We start from the raw sequence: 21,348 nt of genomic DNA, 5'->3' as shown, positions 1-21,348 counted from the left end.
CTAACTAGCTGGGAGACCTTGGTAAGTTTCCTAACCCATCTGAGCCAGTTTTCTCATCTACACAATGGGGGACGATGACCACACAAACCACTAGAGCCTGGCTTACAATTACTGTTCAACAGATGTTAGCTATTACTAGTAAACATCACTTCCCATGGTTGTTTAGAGCAGAGATCAGCAAACTACGAATTTGAGTCACTGTTTGTCTTTGTAAATAAAGTTTTATTGGAACACAGTCATATCCATTTGTTTATGTGTTTGCCTTTGGCTACTTTCATTCTACAATAGCAGTGTTGAGTGGCTGTGACAGAGACTGTATGGCTTGTGAAGCCTAACATAGTTACTGTCTGACTCTTTACAGGAAAAGTTGGCTAACTTCTTCTTTTGGGAAAATGGCATTTCTTTATTTTTCCAAAAAACTTCAGATATTTTGACTGATTCAGACTGGCCTTCTACTGGGACCAGCTTATTGCCTACTTCCAGGGACGCCATTCCAGAGGGAATACAGTGTGAATGGTGCCCCCTGGAGTTGTACAACCAGAGGCCCTGCCTTCCTGCCGTCACTCAGATGACAGACACTCTCTTGGCATTTTCCTGAAGCTGAGCCTGGATGAAGGTCTGAGAGGATGGCCCTATGTTATTATTTGCAACCGTATCAAGTCATATATGTAGTGAAGTTTCTTTGTCCTCAGAAAACCCGTATCAAGTCATATATGTAGTGAAGTTTCTTTGTCCTCAGAAAACATCTGCCCCCACAACAGATCTCATCTCTGAGTTCCCGCTCTAGTCTCAACGTTCCAATTTGGTCCTAGTAAGAGTAAGAGGCAGAATAAAGACTGTGGTAGTGGGCTTCCCTGGTGGCACAGTGGTTAGGAATCCGCCTGCCAATGCAGGGGACACGGGTTCAAGCCCTGATCTGGGAAGATCCCACATGCCTCAGAGCAACTAAGCCCGTGAGCCACAACTGCTGAGCCTGCGCTCTAGAACCACAATTACTGAAGCCTGTGCGCCTAGAGCCCGTGCTCTGCAACAAGAGAAGCCACCGCAATGAGAAGCCCGTGCACCGCGCACAGCAACGAAGACCCAACGCAGTCAAAAATAAATAAATTAAACAAAAAGAAGACTGTGGTAGTGAGGCTTTTCAATTCAAGATTTTACGATTGATACTATAAAAATACTGAATTTAGAAGCATTAAGTCACCACATGTCAATACCTCCTTTAACAGGCTTCTTTTTCTTTAATGTCTTTCAAAATGTAGCCATATGGGGTGAAGTTTGTGTATGTGTGTTTGGGGAGGGTGTGACATGGTGGGTGGAGGGAGGATGAGGTGGGAGACAGGGAAGGAAGAAAAGGGTAAAAAGACTGAAAAAGAAGTGTGAGATTGCATTTTCAGATTTAGGTAAATCTTGTATATGTGTCAGTAAAAAAAAAAAATTAAGGGCTTCCCCGGTGGCTCAGTGGCTAAGAATCCGCCTGCCAGTGCAGGGGACACTGGTTCGAGACCTGGTCTGGGAAGATCCCACATGCCGTGGAGCAACTAAGCCCGTGGGCCACAACTACTGAGCCTGTGAGGCACAACTACTGAGCCCACGTGCCACAACTACTGAAGTCGGTGCGTCTAGAGTCCATGCTCCACAACAAGAGAAGCCACTGCAATGAGAAGCCCGTGCACTGCAAGAGTAGCCCCCATTCACCGCAACTAGAGAAAACCCGTGCACAGTAACAAAGACCCAATGCAGCCAAAAATAAATAAATAAATTAAATTTTTTAAAGTGCATAAGAAAAAACATTAAAAGAAAAATAAGAGGCTTACTTTAAAAATGTTTAAACTTAAAAAAACCCAATAAAACAAAACAATGACAATAAAAACCAACCTTGGCTATGTAAAATGTTGGAGTCATGGAGAATTCAATCCCAGTTTTGACCTGCGACTGCCACAACCCTTTAAAAACAATCTCGTTCCCAACTTGAGTTTTTGATCTGTGAAAGGTATAAATTTCTCTTCTATACCCTTAACCTCCTCTAATTTGGCTGATAAATGATACTCAGCTGTAGCGCCACAAGGCTTTTCCTGGAATAACTGGAAAGCCTAGAGCAAAAACTGTCTCACACTGGAAAGGTGTATTCATGTGGCCTAAATCATTTTCACAACAGGCTAAACTGGTGACCAAATCTTGTACTCAAAGCCTTTGGCAGTTTTTCAGACAGGCCCCTTCCTGGACGCCTGGGCCCACCACCTGCCTGGGCTCTCACTTTGCCCAGACCCCTGGGGTGGGGAGAGTCCCCTTGTCCCAGGCAGCCCAGCAGGCTGTGGCCACATCACAGCCCCAACTCCCACGGCGCTTTCAGATGACTGAACTCCTGAAGTCTTCCCTGGCACGTTTTGTCAATTGTTGCCAGACAATCTGAGTGTTCTTGCTTAGTGATCACATGAGTAACAGAAAATAAAGGCCAGTTCTCCATTGCCAATAATAATGTGCATGAATTACATATTGACACAAAGAAACGAACACTGCGATTCTTCAAAACCAGGACGGACTTGTCATAAATGGCAGAGCCACAGAGCAGGAGGGGCCCAAGAAGTTACCTGGTGGCTGTCAAACTTTGGCTTGTATCCGCTTTGCCAGGAGGGCTGGTGGAAACGCACGTTCCTGGGCTCCAGGAACCTGATTCTTAGGGCTGGGCGAGCTGAGAAAGTGAATTTCTAACAAGCTCCCAGGTGATGCCAACAATGCTGCTGGTTGGCTTGCACTCTGAGTAGCCCTGATCTAGGCCAGAGGTCTCCCACTCTGGCTGTATATTAGGATCACCTGGGGAGGTCTAGTAACTCCCAATGCTCAGCTCCAGCCCTGAGGTGTGGGCTGGGCTGGGTTACTTCTTGTAGTTTTCAAAAGCTCCCATTTGATTGTAATGTGCAGCCAGGTCTGAGAAGGACCAGGTGGCCAGGCTCCTCATATTACAGACAGGAGGGAGTTGTCACAAATGCTCCTGAGCCCCAGTGAGAGGAGGGCTTTCCAGGTGAGCACAGGCAATGGGTGGCAGAGCCGAGCTCTTTCCTCCCTCTAAATGCAGCCCATAATTGTCCTAAGGTGGTCCGGTGTGGAGCAGAGGGTGGAGAAGGGAGGGCACACACCCCCTCCCCCCCCCATCTGGAGAGCAGCTCCCTGGCAGTGAAGGGGCAGGCAGTGAGGCTGATGAGTGAGAGGTGCCACTGGGCACCAGGCAGAATCACAGCTCAGGAGACAATGCCATTTCAATACTTCACCATTTTACAGATAAGGAAACACAGGCCCTGAAAGATGAAGAGGTTTGCTGAAGGACCCATGGCGGGTCAGCAGTGAAGCAGGGAGTAGAAGCCTGCTCTCCTGCTGTGTCTGCTGGCCCTACCACCTCGGGCTCACCTGCTGTCTGCCACAGGCGTGATGGCTTATGACCCAGGTAATCGGATGGCAAATGCAAGTTTGGGATGAAGAACTGGAACAACAGGCACCACGTTCCAGAGTGGGATGAGGTCACAGTGCAGGATTTTCAGGAGATGTCTGTAAATGGGTTATACACCCATCAGGGATTTAAAAAGTGTGTGTGGGGGGGTGGGTAGAGTTGAATCAAGAAGAGGATTTTTGGAAAGACATGTCATGATGCTATCTCACCTCATCCCCAGGTGAGAGGACGGGGCGTATGCTTCCTCCTTGACCTCAAATCAAGAGGGAGGCTTAAGGAGAGCACTCAGATGGCTTGATTGCTAAGGGCTCCCTGCAGCCTGGGGGACCTGGTGAGCTGATGCCTCACTCCTGCCTGAGAAACCCACGGGAGGATAACGGGCCAGTTGCTCCATGGATGGAGTGGAAGAGGGGAAGTGGCTACAGTGGGATCAGCCACAATCCTTGAGTTTTAGGAGCGAAGGATGTGTGAGTGCTTCCTGAGCACCAGGTGTGGGCCCTGGGCCAGGTAGAGCTGTGTGGCCTGCCCAAGGCAAGCTGGAGGGGCGGGCCCAGGAGTGGGGGACTGCCACATGTCTGTGGAAGGAGCCACAAATGGCCAAAGGGGGGAGTATTTCACCCATGTCGGGGCCACTGCAGCAGAGTAAATCCCAGTAATGGGGGCTTTGAAAATTCCACAAAAGGACTCCATGAGAGCCTAAAGGGTGTGCTTAACCAATGCCAGGCCCAGCAAGATGGATGCAGCTCCTGGCAAGTGAAGTCCCTCCTGCCCCTTCCACCACTCGAAGCCCCAACTCAGGAGGGTTCAGAAACCTTGGGAATGGGATGGGGAAAACACTCAGTCTGGCAAAAGACAGAAGCAGCCCATCGCACCCCTTCTCCCAGGGCAGGTGACTGGCTGCTTCAGGCCAAGCTGGGGAACGAAGAGGCGATGCCTTTGAAGGCAGTTTGAGGTTTTGAATATTATGATGGACTCCACATATTAGCTGTTGACCAGAGGACCTTCAAAGTCATGAGACTTGCCTGAATTTTTATCTTAGGAGCAAGGGACGAAGAGTGCCAGCCATCGGAAGAGTTAGAAAGGACAGTGAGGGGAAAGCTTCTCTATGACTACATCCTAAGAGTCAAGCTTAATCAACATGATGGTTACAGCCAAGCACAGAGGTGGCAACTGCTTTCCTCCCACACGAAGGAAGGGTTCCTGTCCTCTAAGGGCCTCTTTGAAAATGGAAGCATTAAATCAGGCCCCTGCCCTGTTTCACTCTCCTCTTTCAAGGGCTCCCCACTGCCCACAAGTTAAAGTTCAGGTTCCTTACCGTGGCTCCTGCCTTCCCCTGTGGCTTCCTCTTGTACCCTTTTCCCATGAACCCCTCGGCAACGTGAACACACCCCTCCCCTCCCCAGGCCTGCGTGCACACAGTTCCCTCTGGGAGAGGGAAAACTCCCCAGCCTCTGCTTCCCACTCACCCTCCAGGTTTTAGCATAGGTGTCACTTCCTACACCAAGCCCTCCCTGGGTGCTATACCCCAGTATCCCCCATATGCACCCAACCAGCCCTTATCACCTTGCATTGTAAATGCTTTGTTAGCTGTCTGATGTCCCCAGGAGGCTGAAGGTGTTGGGGGCTGGGGTGGGGAGGGGCGGAGGGTTGTGTTTAGCTTGAATCCCCAGCAAATAGCCCAGTGCCTGGCATACAGTAGGTGCCTAATAAATCTTTTAAAAATAAATACTAAATGAACATTGCAAACACCCTGCAACAGAAGGAGGCATTACCTTCTTCTTCATTTTCACATTTTTGAAGATGGCGTGGACCCTCCATGTCTTTGCGAACATTGCCCCAAAGGCGGTCGTGTAGCCCACGGTGAGAATCCAGGTCCTGACCTAGAGGCCATGAGAAAACAGAGGCATTAACATCTCCCGGGGGACGGACTTCATCAGTTAGGAGAGTGTCCCAACAGGGGGACTCTAGATGCGTACAGATGCTCTACTTTACATACTGTAGAGTTTTACTAGCATCAATAGTCCTTCAATCACATTTCAATCTGACAGAGGCTTAGTTCTATTGGCCACTCGCCAGACCAGGGCCAGGGCCCTGGGCGCAGAGGCATATGAGATTCAAATCCTGCCTTTCATGGGCCCACAGCCCAGAGGGAGCCAGTCATAGACAGAGGCACAGAGGCCCCCAGGACCACTGAGGCGCCACTAAGGGGTTTCAGACCAGCCCTCTGATCTTCCCTCCCTCCTTTCCTTCTCTGACAGCCTTCTATGTGGGGAGACAGGCCTGCAGAGGTGCTTCCCATTGCTGATTTCTCTGCCTCCTCACCCAAGTCTCTAGGAGACGAGGCAGTCCCAGGAACCTCTTCCACAGGACTCCCAGGTCCTGGGTTGTGGGCAGCGGGGAGGGGAGAGCACTGAGCTGCAGGGGCTGAGACTGGGCAGGACAACAGGCCTGCATGGCCCTTCTCCAGCGCTAGTGACCCAGCCACTCTGGTAAAGCAGGGCAGAACTCAGCCAGAACTGGCCCCGGGGATGCCTGACTGGCAGCTGCACCAGCCCAGCTCCTGGCCATCGTCAGGGGCTGCTCAGTTGAGGGGGAAGGCCAGTGGAGAGGGGCTGTGACCTTTCCACTCCCACCAGGGGCCCGTCTCCTCATGCTTTTGGAGAAAGAGAGGAGTGATGCTGCCTGGGTCCCTGCTCAGGACTAAGGCCTTATCTGGCTCTCAGCTGTTCCACAGCACCAAAGTGTGCCCTGATCCCCAGCCCTGGGCTGGTGGCTGCCACAAACTGTCAGCCCTGATAGGAGCCAACAGCCTGATCCTTGCAGGCTGGGTCACCACCTGTTAGGTCTTGGGGGCCTCCTGGATGCCCACTCCCCACCTGCACTGCCACTGTGGCCAGACCCCAGCCTCTCCCGAGTCCACCCTCACCGGCTGGTCTGGATACCCTCTAAGAACCAGGAGACTCCCCTAGCTCCAGGTTGGTCCCCACATCATGGCCCAGGACTGGGCTGTATGCCACTGGGTTCTGGGGCCTCCCACTCACTGGGACAAAAAGGCTGCGTGCTTCTTGAGCTCTGGTTCTAGACTATGGTCTTTCCCCGGCTCTTTCTCAGCTCTGTTGAACTAAGTTCCCCCTGAAAGGTCCCCACCTGCCTCAGCTGAACATGGCAGGAAGGTGGGCGCGTTAGGAGAGAGAGAGACAGTTGGGCTGGAGTGGACAGGCCGGGCCCTCTGTGTCCAGAGCCCAGCAGGTTTGCCCACCTCAGTGCTCCCATCCAGTCCAGGGCTGCAGGCAGTCATGTAGGAGGTTCCCAGACATGCTCCCTTCAGGGAGTCCCTTCACACTGCCTTTCTAGCCACTTGGTTCTCTAGCTTTTCAGAGACAAGGCATTTCCCCTTTCCATTTTATCTGTAAAAATAGGAACTGGTTGGGTAGATGGCAAGACCAACCCCCTAAGGTAGGACAACAGCATTACCTCGATTGTTCAGAAACACAGATGGGTGAGGTGTGAATGCTGACAATGGTAAGGGTGAGGACTTAACCTTCTTCTTTTTTTTTTTTTAATTTCAAAAATTTCAGACAGGCAAGAACGAATCACAGTACTTTAGAGAAGGTGTAGGATGGCCACATCATTACCCGTATTATAAAACAAGGATGGAAGAAAAGTAACAGAATAGAGACAGGGAAGGAGCCAATTATTTGGAATTTAGACCTGAGCTTATTCAATGACCAAATCACACATTCCTAGCCTATCAGAGTTGCACAGGACCTTACAGATCATTTCATTCATTCATTCATTTGTTCACCTGTTCATTCAATAAGGATTACTGGGCCAGAAACTAAGTATACAATGATAAAAACAAACAAATAAAACAACAACAACCACCAAAACCAGAGTGATATTTTGGAGTCATCAACTGAGTTGAGAAAACCCCTTTGTAGATGAAGAAACTGAGGCTCGGGGCATTAAGGTACTTCTCCCAACCACACCACCCAGCTCCAGAGCTGAGCCTGGAAGTCAAGGCCTTGACCCAGTCCAGCCCTCTCTCCCTCACATCATGCCACCTGCTCCTCAGAGAGTCTCCTTACCCCAATCAGGTCCATCCCCGCCCGGGAGGCAGCTGTCAAAGGGACAGCACACTGGGGGAGTAGCTGACCAGCCTGAGAACTGGCTGATTTCAACACACTTTTAGAGCTAATGGTTGACATGACTGTGAAGACCAATGGTCTCCAAGTCCTTTTGATCATGTCCCCCTATCAGAAAAACAACTTTAAACACGAACATATACAGAACAAGGAAATTTTTAAAAGGATGGTAAGAGATGAAATAATATGGTTATTTCTACCTCATAATGTGGCAGACAAAGATCTCTTATTTTGGGTTAAAGTATTACTCCAATATGCTTGGCATTATTATATTTGCTTTGACTTATATTTTCTTTGGCATAATCATTTTCGGGCCACTTGTCTATTTTGTAGGGTCAAATTCATTAAGACCCAATAATACAAGTGAGTTAAGTTAGTAAAAACTCGATGATGTAAATTTAACCTGGCAACTGGAAACGGCAATATGTTGCCATAAACTGAAAGCACAGAATGGGTGAGGATGCCTGGCCAGAAAAGAGGTAACCTAGCAGGCCCAAGACCTGCTGGCAAGGTTCGCTTAGGCTGGTGTCTGAGAACTTGGATTTGGGGAGGGTTCCCACCATTCCCTCAATGATAAGAGTGACTCTGTGCCTGAAGGGTTTGTGCAAACAGCGTGATTTATGCGCACACCTGCTTTCCTTCTGAGAGCCTGGAATTTTGGTATGTGCTCAGTAGAGGGTACCCAGGTGACCGGACCCCAATAAAAACCCTGGGGGCTGAGTGTCCAGTGAGCTTCCCTGGTAGACATTTCGTGTGTTGTCACAAGTCGCTGCTGGGGTATTAAGTGCACCCTGTGTGACTCCACTGGGAGAGGCTCTGGGAATCTTGCACCTGATTCCCTGTGACCTCACCCCATGTGCCTTTTCACTTTGCTGATTTTGCTTTACGTTCTTCCTCTGTAATTAATCATTGCTGTGAGTACAATTCTATACTGAGTCCTCCTAGAGAATCGCTGGACGGGGGGTTGTCCTGGGGATCCGGAACACAATGCCCTGTGGCTGGCTCATGCCACAGACTGACCAACCACTCCGTTCTCAGGAGAGTTCCTGCATGAGACCACCAGACACACCCACTGGGCCAGGGCCCCGGGGTCAGTCTGAGTATTAAATCTTAGTAAAGCTTAATTTCTTTCATTTTTTTTTTTTTACATAAAAAAGTAAACAAAGGCTGTAATACATTCTTCCACAAGATGATCCCAGTGGGTTCACATCCCATTTGGAGACAGCTCTTCAGACAATGATGAAACAACACTAGAAGAAATACTCTGGAAAGCAGGAGAGTGGGACCCTTACCAGCAGAGCCACCTACCCCCGGCTGCCTCTGCTCAGGGTCATCTCTGTGCAAAAGGAGGTGTTTTCTCTCTCTACTCCTCCACCATCGTTTTTTTTTTAAATTTATTTATTTTATTTTTGGCTGCATTTGGTCTTCGTTGCTGCACGTGGGCTTTCCCTAATTGCGATGAGTGGGGGCTACTCTTCGTTGAGGTGCGCGGGCTTCTCATTGCGGCGGCTTCTCTTGTTGCAGAGCACGGGCTCTAGGCACGCGGGCTTCAGTAGTTGTGGCACACTGGTTTCAGTAGTTGTGGCTCACGGGCTCTAGAGCGCAGGCTCAGCAGTTGTGGCACACAGGCTTAGTTGCTCCATGGCATGTGGGATCTTCCTGGACCAGGGCTCGAACCAGTGTCCCCTGCATTGGCAGGCGGATTCTTAACCACTGCGCCACCAGGGAAGCCCCACCATGGTTTTAAGATGGAAATGGACCCTGGGGTTCAGTCCTCGACCCTCTTTGTCCTAAAAGGGCTCTCCCTGAGTTATCACTCCCACTCTCAGGCTTCAACCATTTTCCTTGTGCTGACAATTCCTTTATCTCTTTCCCTGTTCCTATTTCTCTTCTGAACTCCAGACCTGCGTATGCCACTGTCACTGGAGACCTAGGTGACACTTAGGTGTCCCATAAAACCTTCACACTCCAGAGCCAGAGCTGAGCCCATCAGCGCTTCCACTGAGTAGCTCCATTTCCTCCCGACTCAGGGATGGTGCCACTATCCACCTGTCACCCAAGTTAGGGACCTGGAAGTCCCCCAGGAATCCTCCCCTACCCTCACTCTCCTATTCAGTCCCCAGGCCCGTCTCCTTCTGCTGAACCACCCCCAGACCCATTCTCTGCCCTTCCCACGCCTGCACCTCCCAGGTTCCCTTGCCCTCTGGCTTCTGACTGGATGGAGGGCACCATCAGGAGATGGGAGGGGCCGGGAGAGAGAAGACAGGGTATGTGCTCCCTGCAGCCACTGCTTCTGTGCTGTCTCTGGCGGCAGCTGGGCTCCTCACGTGGCTCTGGCCCTCTCTGGGCTCAGGAAGAGGCCTAGGAGTGGTGAGGGCTTCCTGCGGTTGCCTCAACACCTGTATTTTCTTCCTTAACCCCACCTACACCTCTGTAGGTGGTCCCTTCACTGGAGTCTCTTCCTGTGAAGCACCGGGGTGGGCTCTGTTTGCTGCCAGGGCTATGCCTGATGACCATCGTACTCCCATGCCTCTTGTTAGTACACCCCTCCTCTCTGTTCCTGTGGTATCATCCAGATTAGTCATTACGATCAGGGACTCTGGAGCCAGACTGACAGGAGTTCAAGTCCTGGCTTTGTCACTATCTACGTGAACCTGGGCAGGTCACGTAACCTCCTTGAGCCTCAGTTTCCTCATCTGTGAAATGGGGGTAACTAATGCCTTTGACTTCGTGGGGTGGTTGTGTGGATGAGATGAAAGAAGGTATGTAAAGGGCTGAGGTTCTTAATCAATATCTGATTTTTGTATCACTGCTCGCCGGACCACTGCAGGAGCCTCCAGCTGGTCTCCCGCCTCTCCCCTCACCTGCTGCTCACCCATCAAATACCTCCAAGAGGGACTGTTCTCCAGTGCAAATCTAAGCAAGTCTCCTTGAGTTTAAACCCTTTACTGCCCCATGGAGCCCGCAGGTTAAACTCCAGATTCTTGGCAGGGTGTGGCACCCACCACCCACACCTCTCCAGCCACTGCCCACATAGCATTTCACACCCAAGCAATTCCACGCTGCTTAAACGTCCCCACACATCACACTGGCTCACGATACGGGCCTGGCACTGGCTATTTCCTCCACTCATCATGCCATCCTCTCTCTAAGCTCTTCACAGATTCTCATTTGTCCTCCAGAATCCATATTCGTGGGCCACCTCCTCTGAGAAGCCCCTCCCAGAGCTTGCAAGGAGGTCACCGCTGCCTCCTCCCTGAGATTTCTGTCCTCATGCATGTTTCTGCTGTGCTGGTCATGCATGTTTCTGAGATGATGTCCACTTGATTACTTGCCTGCCTCTCCCACGAGATGGTGCAGGGCCTACACTGCCCACCTTTAAATCTCTGGATCCAGCACTGAGGGGGTGATTGGGCTGGGTGGGCCCGCTTAGGTGGTAATGAGATCTTTGTCACCAAAAATGTGCAAGCTGAGCTTGAGCAAGCACATGAAAGGAAGATTGCAGACAGAACTGGAGAACTGGATGGCAAAAAAGGCTGAGCTTATGGCCTCAGTGGTCCCTTCCTCGCAACGAAATATGCTGTCCGGGAGGTAGTGAGCTCCCCATCACTCCATGGATTCAAGCAGAGCTTGGAGGACCCCATTTCAGGGTGTTATAGGGGCACTTCCTGTGCTGAGGGAAGTTTCATTTGATGACGTCCCAAGTATCTCCCTTCTGGGTGGCTCTATGATGCCAAATAACCTAGAAGGTTCTGCAGGGCTCAAATGATTCTGTTTTCTCTAATGATTACATCACCTCTAATACAAGTCTCTACTGATTCATCAACATAAGACAAACAGCTACTTCACTCTCTCTCCCAAAGTCTTAAACACATTTATTCTAATGTCTTTCCTTTTTTCTCCTTAGACATAAAGCCCCTGGCCCCCTCTGCACACAACCTGACATGCAACCATGGGGAAGAGGAATTTTAGGCAGGCAATGGCCATCTCAGTCTCAACTATGAAAAAGGAAAAAGCAATTAGAGCACATCTCCAGATGGAAGAAAAATCTACACCCGGAGCAATTCTGCTTAGCTGCTCATTCAATTGATTTTGGGAAGGCCTGCTTGCCAGAGTGAAGGGCTTTCACGGCTCTTTTGGGGACCAGCAGGAATAGGAACACGCAGCCTCCCTTGCAGGTCTGTTCTGATGATGACTGGGTTGGAGGAAGCCTTGTCAGTTGGCTGGATGTTGGGGGCTGAGCCGTTTTCCTGCTGTCCAGAAAGGTTCGAAAAAGGGCCTTTTGTTTCATTCTGACTGTTCACCCCACATGATCAATAGTGAGAAGGCAGGCAAGGGAGACCCAGACTATCTAAAAGCAAGCCACAGACCTCTGTTACCCTGAGGCGTTACAGTCTGGAGCTGAAAGGTGAGACTTCAGCCTGGGATCTCCAGGGCCTGCCTGTCTTTCTGGAGGGAGAGGTGGTGAAGAGATTCGGAGTGTTTCCCAAGGCAATATGCCTCTGAAGAGCATGGTCTAGAAACGGCTCCAGAAGACTCTGTCTTACCCAGGGTCCTTTAAGTAAGGTCTGCATAGAAAATGCCTTCTAGAGTTTAGAGTACAGCAAAAACTTTCTGGGGAACAATTCAAGGGCCCACAGGAGATTCTGGGCACAAACAAGGGTACTCTGGGACCCAAATTAGGGCTAGTGGGGCATCTTAGGAGACCTGGGGCAAATCAGAGGAAGCCACCCTCTCTAGGAGAAGGAGTTTCCAACAGGCATCCCCTCAAGGCCCTTTCTGAAAGGCCCCCACCTCCTTAAGACCCTATCAGCTGAAGAACTCGACTCAGAGAGCAGATCGCAGGCTATATTCAGTTCCCGCCCACTCCTGACGCCAACACCCTTGTGCAGTGCACAAAATACATAACCGTACTTGGTGGCCTTGGCTCAGGCAACGCAACAGGAGGAGGCCCTTCTTCCCCTTCCCACACAACCCTCGCAGGTACCTCAGTGACTGGAGGTTAGGGAGCTTTCTGGAAGCACAGCATTCTCAAGATGGGCAGTGGTAGCAGGGGGTGTGGGTGTGTGCTGGGAAGGGGGCTGACGTGCACCTCCATGCGGCTCCGTGGACTGAAGGTATGGATGAGTGGGTGTGGAGGCAGGAGAGGAAGTGAGGTAGGAGGTGTATAGGCCCCAGGCTGAGCAGCTGCAACTGGTCTCCTGCTGATACTTCAAGATAAGAGACCAGCTGGAGCATTGGGCCCGGATTAGGTGAAAGGCAAAGTGACCACAATGTCTTCATTCTTGTGGTCAATAGGATTTCCCAGTCTGGCCCATGCACAGAAGGGGTCCTCAGTTTAGGGGAGGCACGAAAGGAGGGAGGAAGTGCCGGCCCGTAATATGTCCTGCCAACCTCCGAGAGACCTTTGTGCTGGAATCCATCTTGGCTGAGAGATGTGTGGGCACACCAGGAAGGACCCAGTGTCAGATCAAATATGGGCACAAGCGAGATGACTGGCCAGAGACAACTGGAAAACTGCCCGCATATAAGCAACCTAAGCTGCCCCTATTGTGTACAACACACTCCAAGTTCGCCTGTGTGCTCTTCCACACGTACTTTGCTTCTAATAAACACTGTCTCTATTTCACAATCTTGGTCTCTTTGCTGAATTCTTTCTTCAAAGGAGACAAGGACTGAGGTCCTTCTTCCAGCCATTCCAGCACTGGAATCAGAAGGAGAGATGGAGGATGTGCCACTGAGACTGCAGCTGCTAGGAACTTTGTGAGCAAACAGGAAGCATCTTTCGGGACTTCCATTAATAACTGCAGCTCCTTCCGAGGGGTCGCCTATTCTAAGCCTTCCCTGATTGGTCCCTCCACTCCCTCCCCTAGGCCTGTCTCCATCAGAGCATAGAACACACCGAATGGGAGTTATTTAACTACATCTTCCCATCTTCCCATCTACGCTAACTCCCCGAGGGCAGTGATCTGTGTCCAGCTCTGTGCCTGCAGACCCTCATACACAGTAGGTACCTGGGAAATGTTACCACATGAATGAATTATAAGACAAGGGCTGGGGCTTGCAGTAATCCACATGAGGGTGTGTGGGATGGGGGGACATCATCTGTACATTTGCTGGAGGGTCTGGGGCACCCCTGGCACCCTCCTCAGCCCCCTCCTCTGCAAGCCAGAGGTCTAGGGAGCCCTTCACAACTGAAGACCCTGGATGGCTAAGAACAAAGGAGATGGGGGTGGGGAGGCTGTGGCCTGTCCAGGACCCTAATTGGCCCAAACAGGCCTTGCCAACACCAGCTCCTTCAGCCACATCCCTAAGTTGATCTAAATCTGCCAGGAAAGGTAACCATCAAACCCTGTGGGCATCCCCTGGCCCAGCTTTCCTGCTACCTTCTGAAATCACAAAGCACTTGACCATATGGCCAGCCACAACAACATGGGATCACATGCTGAAATAGCCCCCAAACCACAGTTTTACATCAGATTCTCTCTCAACTGTCTCAAAAAAAAAAAAAAAAAAAAATCGCCAAGCAAAAAAATATCACAGACATTTATGGCCTTTTACTTGAAAACATCACTAATTCCTACCACTCTTGAACTTACTGGGAGGCCAGTTGGGTGTTCCCAGGTAGCCTTTGCCTTTTGAGTCAGAGTTATAAGATCCTAGCATCTCTGGGAGGGCTGGAAGAGGGCTGGAAGAGGACGTCGTGCTTCCAAATCCAGTATCCGGACCCCCACTATTCCATCCCTTCCCAGCTGCTGCCTATCCGGAGCTCATTCCTATACCTCTTGTGAGCAGGGTGGATGGCTGAGAGCACGCTTCAGGATCCAGAACCCAGCACTCCATCCTGTGAAGGCCCTGCTTCCTGAGATTCCAGGGTGGAGGGCTAGCATCGCCTTTCCTAACTTGCCCAAACAGGCCTTGCTGATTCTCACGGGACAGGGTTTCTGGTGCTTCCATTTCCTTATATCATCAGTCTCCAGGAGACAAACTCAAAAATAAGCATGGGCTCTAATCTTGACCTCATACTCTAAGCGTGGTCTGTGGATGCAGCGTCAGCATCACCCTGGAGCTTGTTAGAGCTGCGGCACCTCCGGCACCCCAGACCTGCTGAGCCGAAATCTGCGTTCACCAAGGTCTCCAGGTGATTCACGTGCCCTTTGAGCAGCACTGTCTGTGTGGGCAGAAGTCAGGGCGGTGGTTACTCTTGGGAGGGGGGTGCAGATAGTACCTGGAAGCGGGTAGGAAGGGCTTCTGGGATGCTGGTAATGGCCTGTTTCTTGATCTGGATTCACAGCTGAATCCAGTTTATGAAAATTCATTGAGCTATACGCTTATGAAATGTGTACGTGTATATGTACTCTAATAAAAGGTAAAAAAATAAAGGAGTCAGGAATCTCAGCAAGTGGAGGCAGCTGGGAAATAAAGGTGAGCCACGCTCCTCGGTGCTTCCATCAGAGCAGCCCTGGGCTGAACTGGCTTCTCCTAGTTCTCACATCAGACTCCAGTGACTGGGGACTCATGTCCAAGAGATCCCACCTGCGTCATTCTTACCTCCCTCGCAGCCTGCCCTGAGGCCCCTTTCAGCACTCAAGGTGGCTGAGGTACAGCAGCTTGGCTTTGACTTAGGCCCTGAGCCTGTCCCCGACCCAGATCTAGCAGAGCAAGGAGACGTAAAGCTGGAAGTTGCCATGGACATACCTACACGCAATCAACCAGCATCAACCCCAGTTTTCCAGCCTCTTCTTCATGCCAAGTTTGCTCTGCTTTATTAGTATCTCTCTTAGCTGTGTCCAGAGGTGAACACAGTTATTCAGATGCAGTCCCATCATTCACTCATTCATTCATTCATTCATAATGATAATGGCTAGCATTTACTGAATCTTGTTATGTGGCAGGCACTAAGTGCTTTACATGCACTATCTCATTTAACCCTCACAATCCTACGAGTATGCCCATTTTACAGAGGAGTAAACTAAAGCTCAGAGATGTTAACTAACTTCAAGTCACACAGCAGGAAGTAGTGTAGCTAAGGATTTGAATGCAAGCATTCTGGCTGAAATTCTCTTATATGCCAGGCACTATGCTATACTTTGGGGATGTATCAAAAATGAATGAATAAATATACTAAAATGACTGAATTATACACCTTAACAGGGTGAATTTTATGGTATGTGAATTACAGTAGGTCTCCGTTTCTGTGGGTTCCACATCTACGGATTCAACCAACAGGGAGCAAATTGAAAATATTTCTTAAAAAATTCCAGGGCTGGGCTTCCCTGGTGGCGCAGTGGTTGAGAGTCCACCTGCCGATGCAGGGGACACGGGTTTGTGCCCCAGTCCGGGAATATCCCACATGCCGCAGAGCGGCTGGGCCCGTGAGCCATGGCCGCTGAGCCTGCGCTCCGCAATGGGAGAGGCCATAACAGTGAGAGGCCCATGTACCGAAAAGAAAAAAAAAGAAAAAAATATTCCAGAAAGTTCCAAAAACCAAAACTTGAATTTGCCACACCAGCAACTATTTACATAGCATTTACATTGGATTTACAACTATTTACATAGCATTTGCATTGTATTAGGTATTATGAGTAATCTAGAGATGATTTAAAGTATATGGGAGGATTGCTTATAACCTATGCAAATATTACATCATTTTATACAAGGGACTTGGACATCCTCGGATTTTGGTATCTGCGGGGTTTCCTGGAACCAATCCCCTGCGGATACCAATTATATTCCAATTTAAAAAAATCTGAACAGACAAAAATTTTGGTTGAGATAAATATTGCCCACATTCCTAAGAATTTAGTTGACCTGTTTTTCCTGGTATAAACCCGCTAACAAAAAATCAAAATATTTCTTAAAAAAATGAATGAAATGTCTCAGACATCTTTGTAGTCCGACAGAGCTAGTTCCATACTTTGGTCCTGCCACCTAGCCATGTATGACAGAGTTTCGGTTTTCTCTCCTGTGAAGCGGGGACAGTGAACCCTGCCTTGTCAGGTGGTTATGGGGATTTGAAGGAAAGGCTTCACCTGGCTGCTGGCCCAAGGTAAATCACAGCAGGGAATGCTGAATTTTATGAGGGCACAGGCTTGGGGAGCTCACATGGCACTGCTGACCACCTCCACGCCCAGAAATGCCCTGAATGCCCCTGGAGCTGTTGAGACCTGCACTGGATCAAAGGCCCACCTGGGTCTTCTCGTCCTCACTGCAGAGTCCCTTCTTACCCCTCCACGCTCCTGCTGGGGTTTCTGCCTAGGATTCCACAAGGAAGGCGAGCACCTTTTCTCTTCCCCACCCACCTCACTCCCTCTCTGGGCTGCCAGGGGCTGGGATTCCTGAGCTGCATAAGTGAGTGTGAGGGCCCTCCCATCCCCCTGGCATGGGGGCTCTGGCCCACGCCCAGCACTGTCCTCATAGGCAGCTTCGTGCCCACAGGGGCCATGTTGCTATGGTGATTACACTACCCACTCAGTGTCCAGGGAGACAGCACTGTGTAGCTGTGAGCTGTTTGCAAGACTCGCTGGAACTAGGCTGGGAAGATGCCAGAAAGGGTCAGAGGGAGTGGGGGATGGGAACTGAGTGTGACTGCTTCCCTAGCTCTCTGTGTGTGTGTGAGTGTGTGTACACATGCTCACACATGTACCCACCCTGCTGTCCGAGTTATAACGGCCCTTCTGAGCAGAGGCACAGCCCCTAGAGAGGCATAATCCCGTGATCATCACAGGTTTCTTCCTGAGGTGGTGTTTACTGTCTATCACTGTGTTTACTTTCTATATTGAAAACTAAAAGGGAAAAAAGTGGCATTCATATGGCAGCAGAACAGACTGAACTGTGCCTTCTCTTGCTCCACGTCTGAAGCTGGCTTCGTGATCCACCTTGTCCCTTGTCCTGTGAGATTTCCTACAGAAACAGTGTGGGACACCAGGGGATTATACCGTGGCAGGGAGAAAGTTGCCCACTCCCCCGTTACTTGCCTTACACTCCAGGCGGCTCCTCTGAATGGTCTCATTTAGCCCACACCACAGTCCCGCATAGGGATTTGTTGTGCTCATTTCACAGACGACAAAACTGAGGCCCAGAGAGGCTAAGTCACCTCCACAGTCCGGAGGTAGTATGTGTAGGGGGCGAGAGTCAAGCCCAGGCTGTTGAAGACCTGTGCTCACTGCACTGGGGGCCTCCTAGGCCCAGAAAGTACACAATCCAAGGCGCCAAGTGAAACAAAGGAGCCACGACCCCTCTGGAATAGCAGGTGGACAACCCACATTGCACCCACTGGGGTGCACTTAGGCTCTTAATTTAAGAGCTTTTGGTTCCCCTTCCTGAGCAATCAATATTGGGGATGATTAAATAAGTGACCCCGGTCTTAGCCACGCACACATTTGTGCTGACCCAATTCAATCCACACTAGTTAATCTATGCCTTCTCTCCACAGTCACGAATGTGGGCTTCCCCTTGCAGAGCCTCTGAAACAGCCCCGACTGCAAATAAATGAATCCTCAGGGTGGGGAGAACCAGGCCCTAACATCTTCAGAGCCCTCATGTTCCAGCTAATGCTGATTTGTAAAGCGCTTTATGATTTATTCATACCGCCTTGCCAGGCTTCCCAGGACAGCCTTCCCCTCACGCAAATGAGCACGACTCCCAGAACAGAATGTCAGGCTTCATTAAGAGAAAACACCGGGGTGTGGGGATGCCCTCGTTTGGGCTCCCTAGCCTGCGTCACCCAGTGTCTGTAGGATTCGGGGCAAACTCCAGGAAGCACCTGTGCTCTGATGGCCTTTGGCTCGTGAGCATGGTGAGATGGCAGGAATTCCCTTCTGGGAGAGAGAGACTCTCCAAGGGCTGGGCCTCATGTCTCTGCACCCAAGATGGGACCTCGGGCCAGTGGATGCATTCCCAGGTGGCAGGAGCCGGCGACAAGGAGCTGGGAGGGGCCCAAGCGGAGCTCTGCCCCCGTGATTCTCGGCCAGGAGATCAAGGAGGGCCCCTCAGCTCTCGGGGAGCCACCAAAAGATCAGAGCGCCGTGTGAATGAGAAGCCACCAACCCGGCCCCTGGAACCATTTTCATTATTGCCGTTGTCATGGTCTCCTCAAACTTGGGGAGGGCGTCCCCAGGGACAGAGGGAAGAGGGAAACCCCTCGCTTCGCTTCTTCAGGGTGCCTTGGGAGCAGCCCCTCCCTCGGGCCACACTACTGCCCAGGAAAGCTGACCACAGACACACATGGCATCACCCATGAGCTCACAAGGCCCCACAGGGCACAGAAGTCGTGCTGATGCAGAACTGAAGGGGACCTCAAGTGCTTCACACCGTCTCTAGCGGGCGAGACACAAGCTGCGGTCACCATCCTTGTGCCAGAGGGTCACACTTCTGAGGGCACAAACTGCTAACCCACACCCACAGGGACTTTTGAGCGGCTCAGCTTCTCCGGAAGCTGACTCCGGCACTCTGATGCCAGGCACGTGGGAGACTTGTGACTCGACTTCACCTCCTTAACCCCCAGAAGGGCAGAGTGAAACGGGGCAGAATAAAAAACTCTGAGTAGGAAGCTTGAATCAGGTGAGCTCTGGAGCACGTGGGGCCTGACTGCCCTCCAGGTCCACCCCAGAGAGGAAGGATGCCTGAGCACCCCAGGGACCCCCTGGGGTATTGGGGACTTGACCATGCACGTCTCAAGTGGAACCTTTCAAACAAAGTACGAGTTCTGGGGACATCTCATTTGCTCGACAATTCATGCTGAAGCTGGCTATTAACAAGTCAGTCCGATGTCATCATCTGCAGGAATCAGGGGAGCATCACCACGTGCTCGAGGGACTTCCCTCCAGTCCACGGGCTGTCCCAGAGTCTGGGGATCTGTCAACTACAAATTGGCACTTGCCATCCACCTCTACAAGGATTAAATCACGTGCTGCTGCAGCTGCTGACTTTCAATACCCCCTGAAAGGAGTTCAGGGTGGAGAGCAGGAATGAGGCACTCTGTGCTCTGGGAAAACCTGGCAGAACAGGTCTTCAGATAGTTAGATATTTTTAGGAGCCAATTTTATGATTCCAATTCTTATATCTCCTCATATCTAGAAAAGCACTAAAATCCTTCATGGCGACGTCTGCTCCTCATGACTAGCAGTAACCTCCTGCAAAAAATCTGTGCTTGGTTGCACGTACTCCCCCCCTTCACCGAAATCACATATATACTGACCTTCCCCGCTGCCTCTTTGGAGCAGTTTCTCAGAGCTATCTGAGATGCTGTCTCCCGGGCTATAGTCCTCATTTTGTCCCAAATGAAACTTAACTCACGATTCTCACGTTGCGCATGTTTTTTAAGTTGACAGACCCGATGCAGTCCTGAAAGTCCAAGGTGTGGGTGGTGACCTGCAGCACATTTAAGGGGTCCTCCACTTGTTTAATCCTCACTGCCAACCTTTACTTTATGATCGTCCAGTAGTGGGCGACACTGAGACTACAGAGCAGCAAATACAATCTAAAAGAGACTGCTTTCCAAAAAAGGGCCTACGTTGCTCTTAACACCTTAATAGAAAACAGCAACAACAAAAGAGTTGCTTTTGGATTAATCTGGTCAACACTGATCCTTTGACCATCCCTTCTAGCTCTGGTCCTCCAGGCGGGGAATTGGATGAATTACTGCATGTCCTACCCAGTTCTGAGAGATCACAGTAAAGTCCAGAAATAAATCCCAACTGGCCATCCTCATCCTAAAAAGTAAGCCAATGATACTTTCAACTGAGTTCTACACAATTGCTAACTGCTAACGTACAAACGCCTTAAAAAGAAAAACAACTAATAACAACAATAACTAGGCAACAACATTTTTAAACATGTTAATTAATTTTCAAAATAACATTGCTAAAATATAGTAAATAAATTACACTGTTTTGGGCTTCCTTAAATATATGCATTCTCAGTGGGGGTGATATAGTTCCCAAGGGGGACAACACTGGTTCTTGAATGTGAAAATTTATTACTCTTTTATATAGAAACTATAGGTATATATACAGTACATAAACAGAAATACAGTATATCTTTGGTATTGAAATTTCAAGAAGGGATAATTAGAAAAAAAAAGCCTAAAAAGGCTCCTTATGGGGGCAATTAGCAAAAAAAAGGGTTGAGAAACACTGCTGTTAAATAGAGAATAAGGAAAGCGATCTTTTCTGTACAACTCAAAGTCATCCATACAAACACCTCTCCTTATATTCTGTGATGGCCGTCAAGGTTGGTGGGCAGACTTGTTCCTTCTTACACAGCCCTGACTCTGACCCCAGGCACAGTGCCTGGGTGGGCATTTTTCTCCCTTGCTTTTCTAGGTTATTCAATCATTCTCAGTGGGCTGTCTTCTAGCAACAGCCTGTTAAATCCAGGCTCTTAATTTTACAGGCAATACTTAAGTCCATTCTGGTCTGAAAGCTATACCACGCTGCCCTGTTGAACTGCTTGAATGGCTGAACAAGTTGTCTGCTGCCTGTTCATGTATTTTCACGCAGTTCTGGGTTTGTATCTGTGTTTTTGGTGATTGTGGTCACCAAGAAAACCTTGTATCACAAACCACTGGAATGTGCAGAATGACTTACGGTGCAAAGGGTTTCGAAGGTCTTTTCAGAGACAAAGGACCCATCCAGGCCAAAGAGAAAGATGGATGCATAGGAAAGCATTCCTCCGAGGATGATAAGGTTGTTCATATACGGACTTGACATCTTTATCAGCCTGACAAAAGAAAGAGATACTATAGTTAGCAGAGCTGTT

At 50.0% G+C, this 21,348-nt stretch overlaps 1 protein-coding gene across 1 annotated transcript in view; it reads right to left on the bottom strand.

Annotated features, from left to right (window-relative positions):
* GABBR2 (gamma-aminobutyric acid type B receptor subunit 2) overlaps positions 1-21,348 on the bottom strand; it is a gene marked incomplete at both ends in the record, with an annotated part of 366,596 nt that overhangs the window by 58,067 nt on the left and 287,181 nt on the right. The window contains 2 exons of the mRNA XM_082842255.1: positions 5,215-5,322; positions 21,177-21,309. Of these exons, the coding sequence (XP_082698381.1) occupies positions 5,215-5,322; positions 21,177-21,309 (241 nt within the window). The remainder of the gene's footprint in view (positions 1-5,214; positions 5,323-21,176; positions 21,310-21,348) is intronic.

Source organism: Leucopleurus acutus (assembly GCF_964270905.1).
Source record: "Leucopleurus acutus genome assembly, chromosome: 7".
NCBI lineage: Eukaryota > Metazoa > Chordata > Mammalia > Artiodactyla > Delphinidae > Leucopleurus > Leucopleurus acutus.
This window is presented reverse-complemented; position numbering and strand designations above follow the sequence as displayed.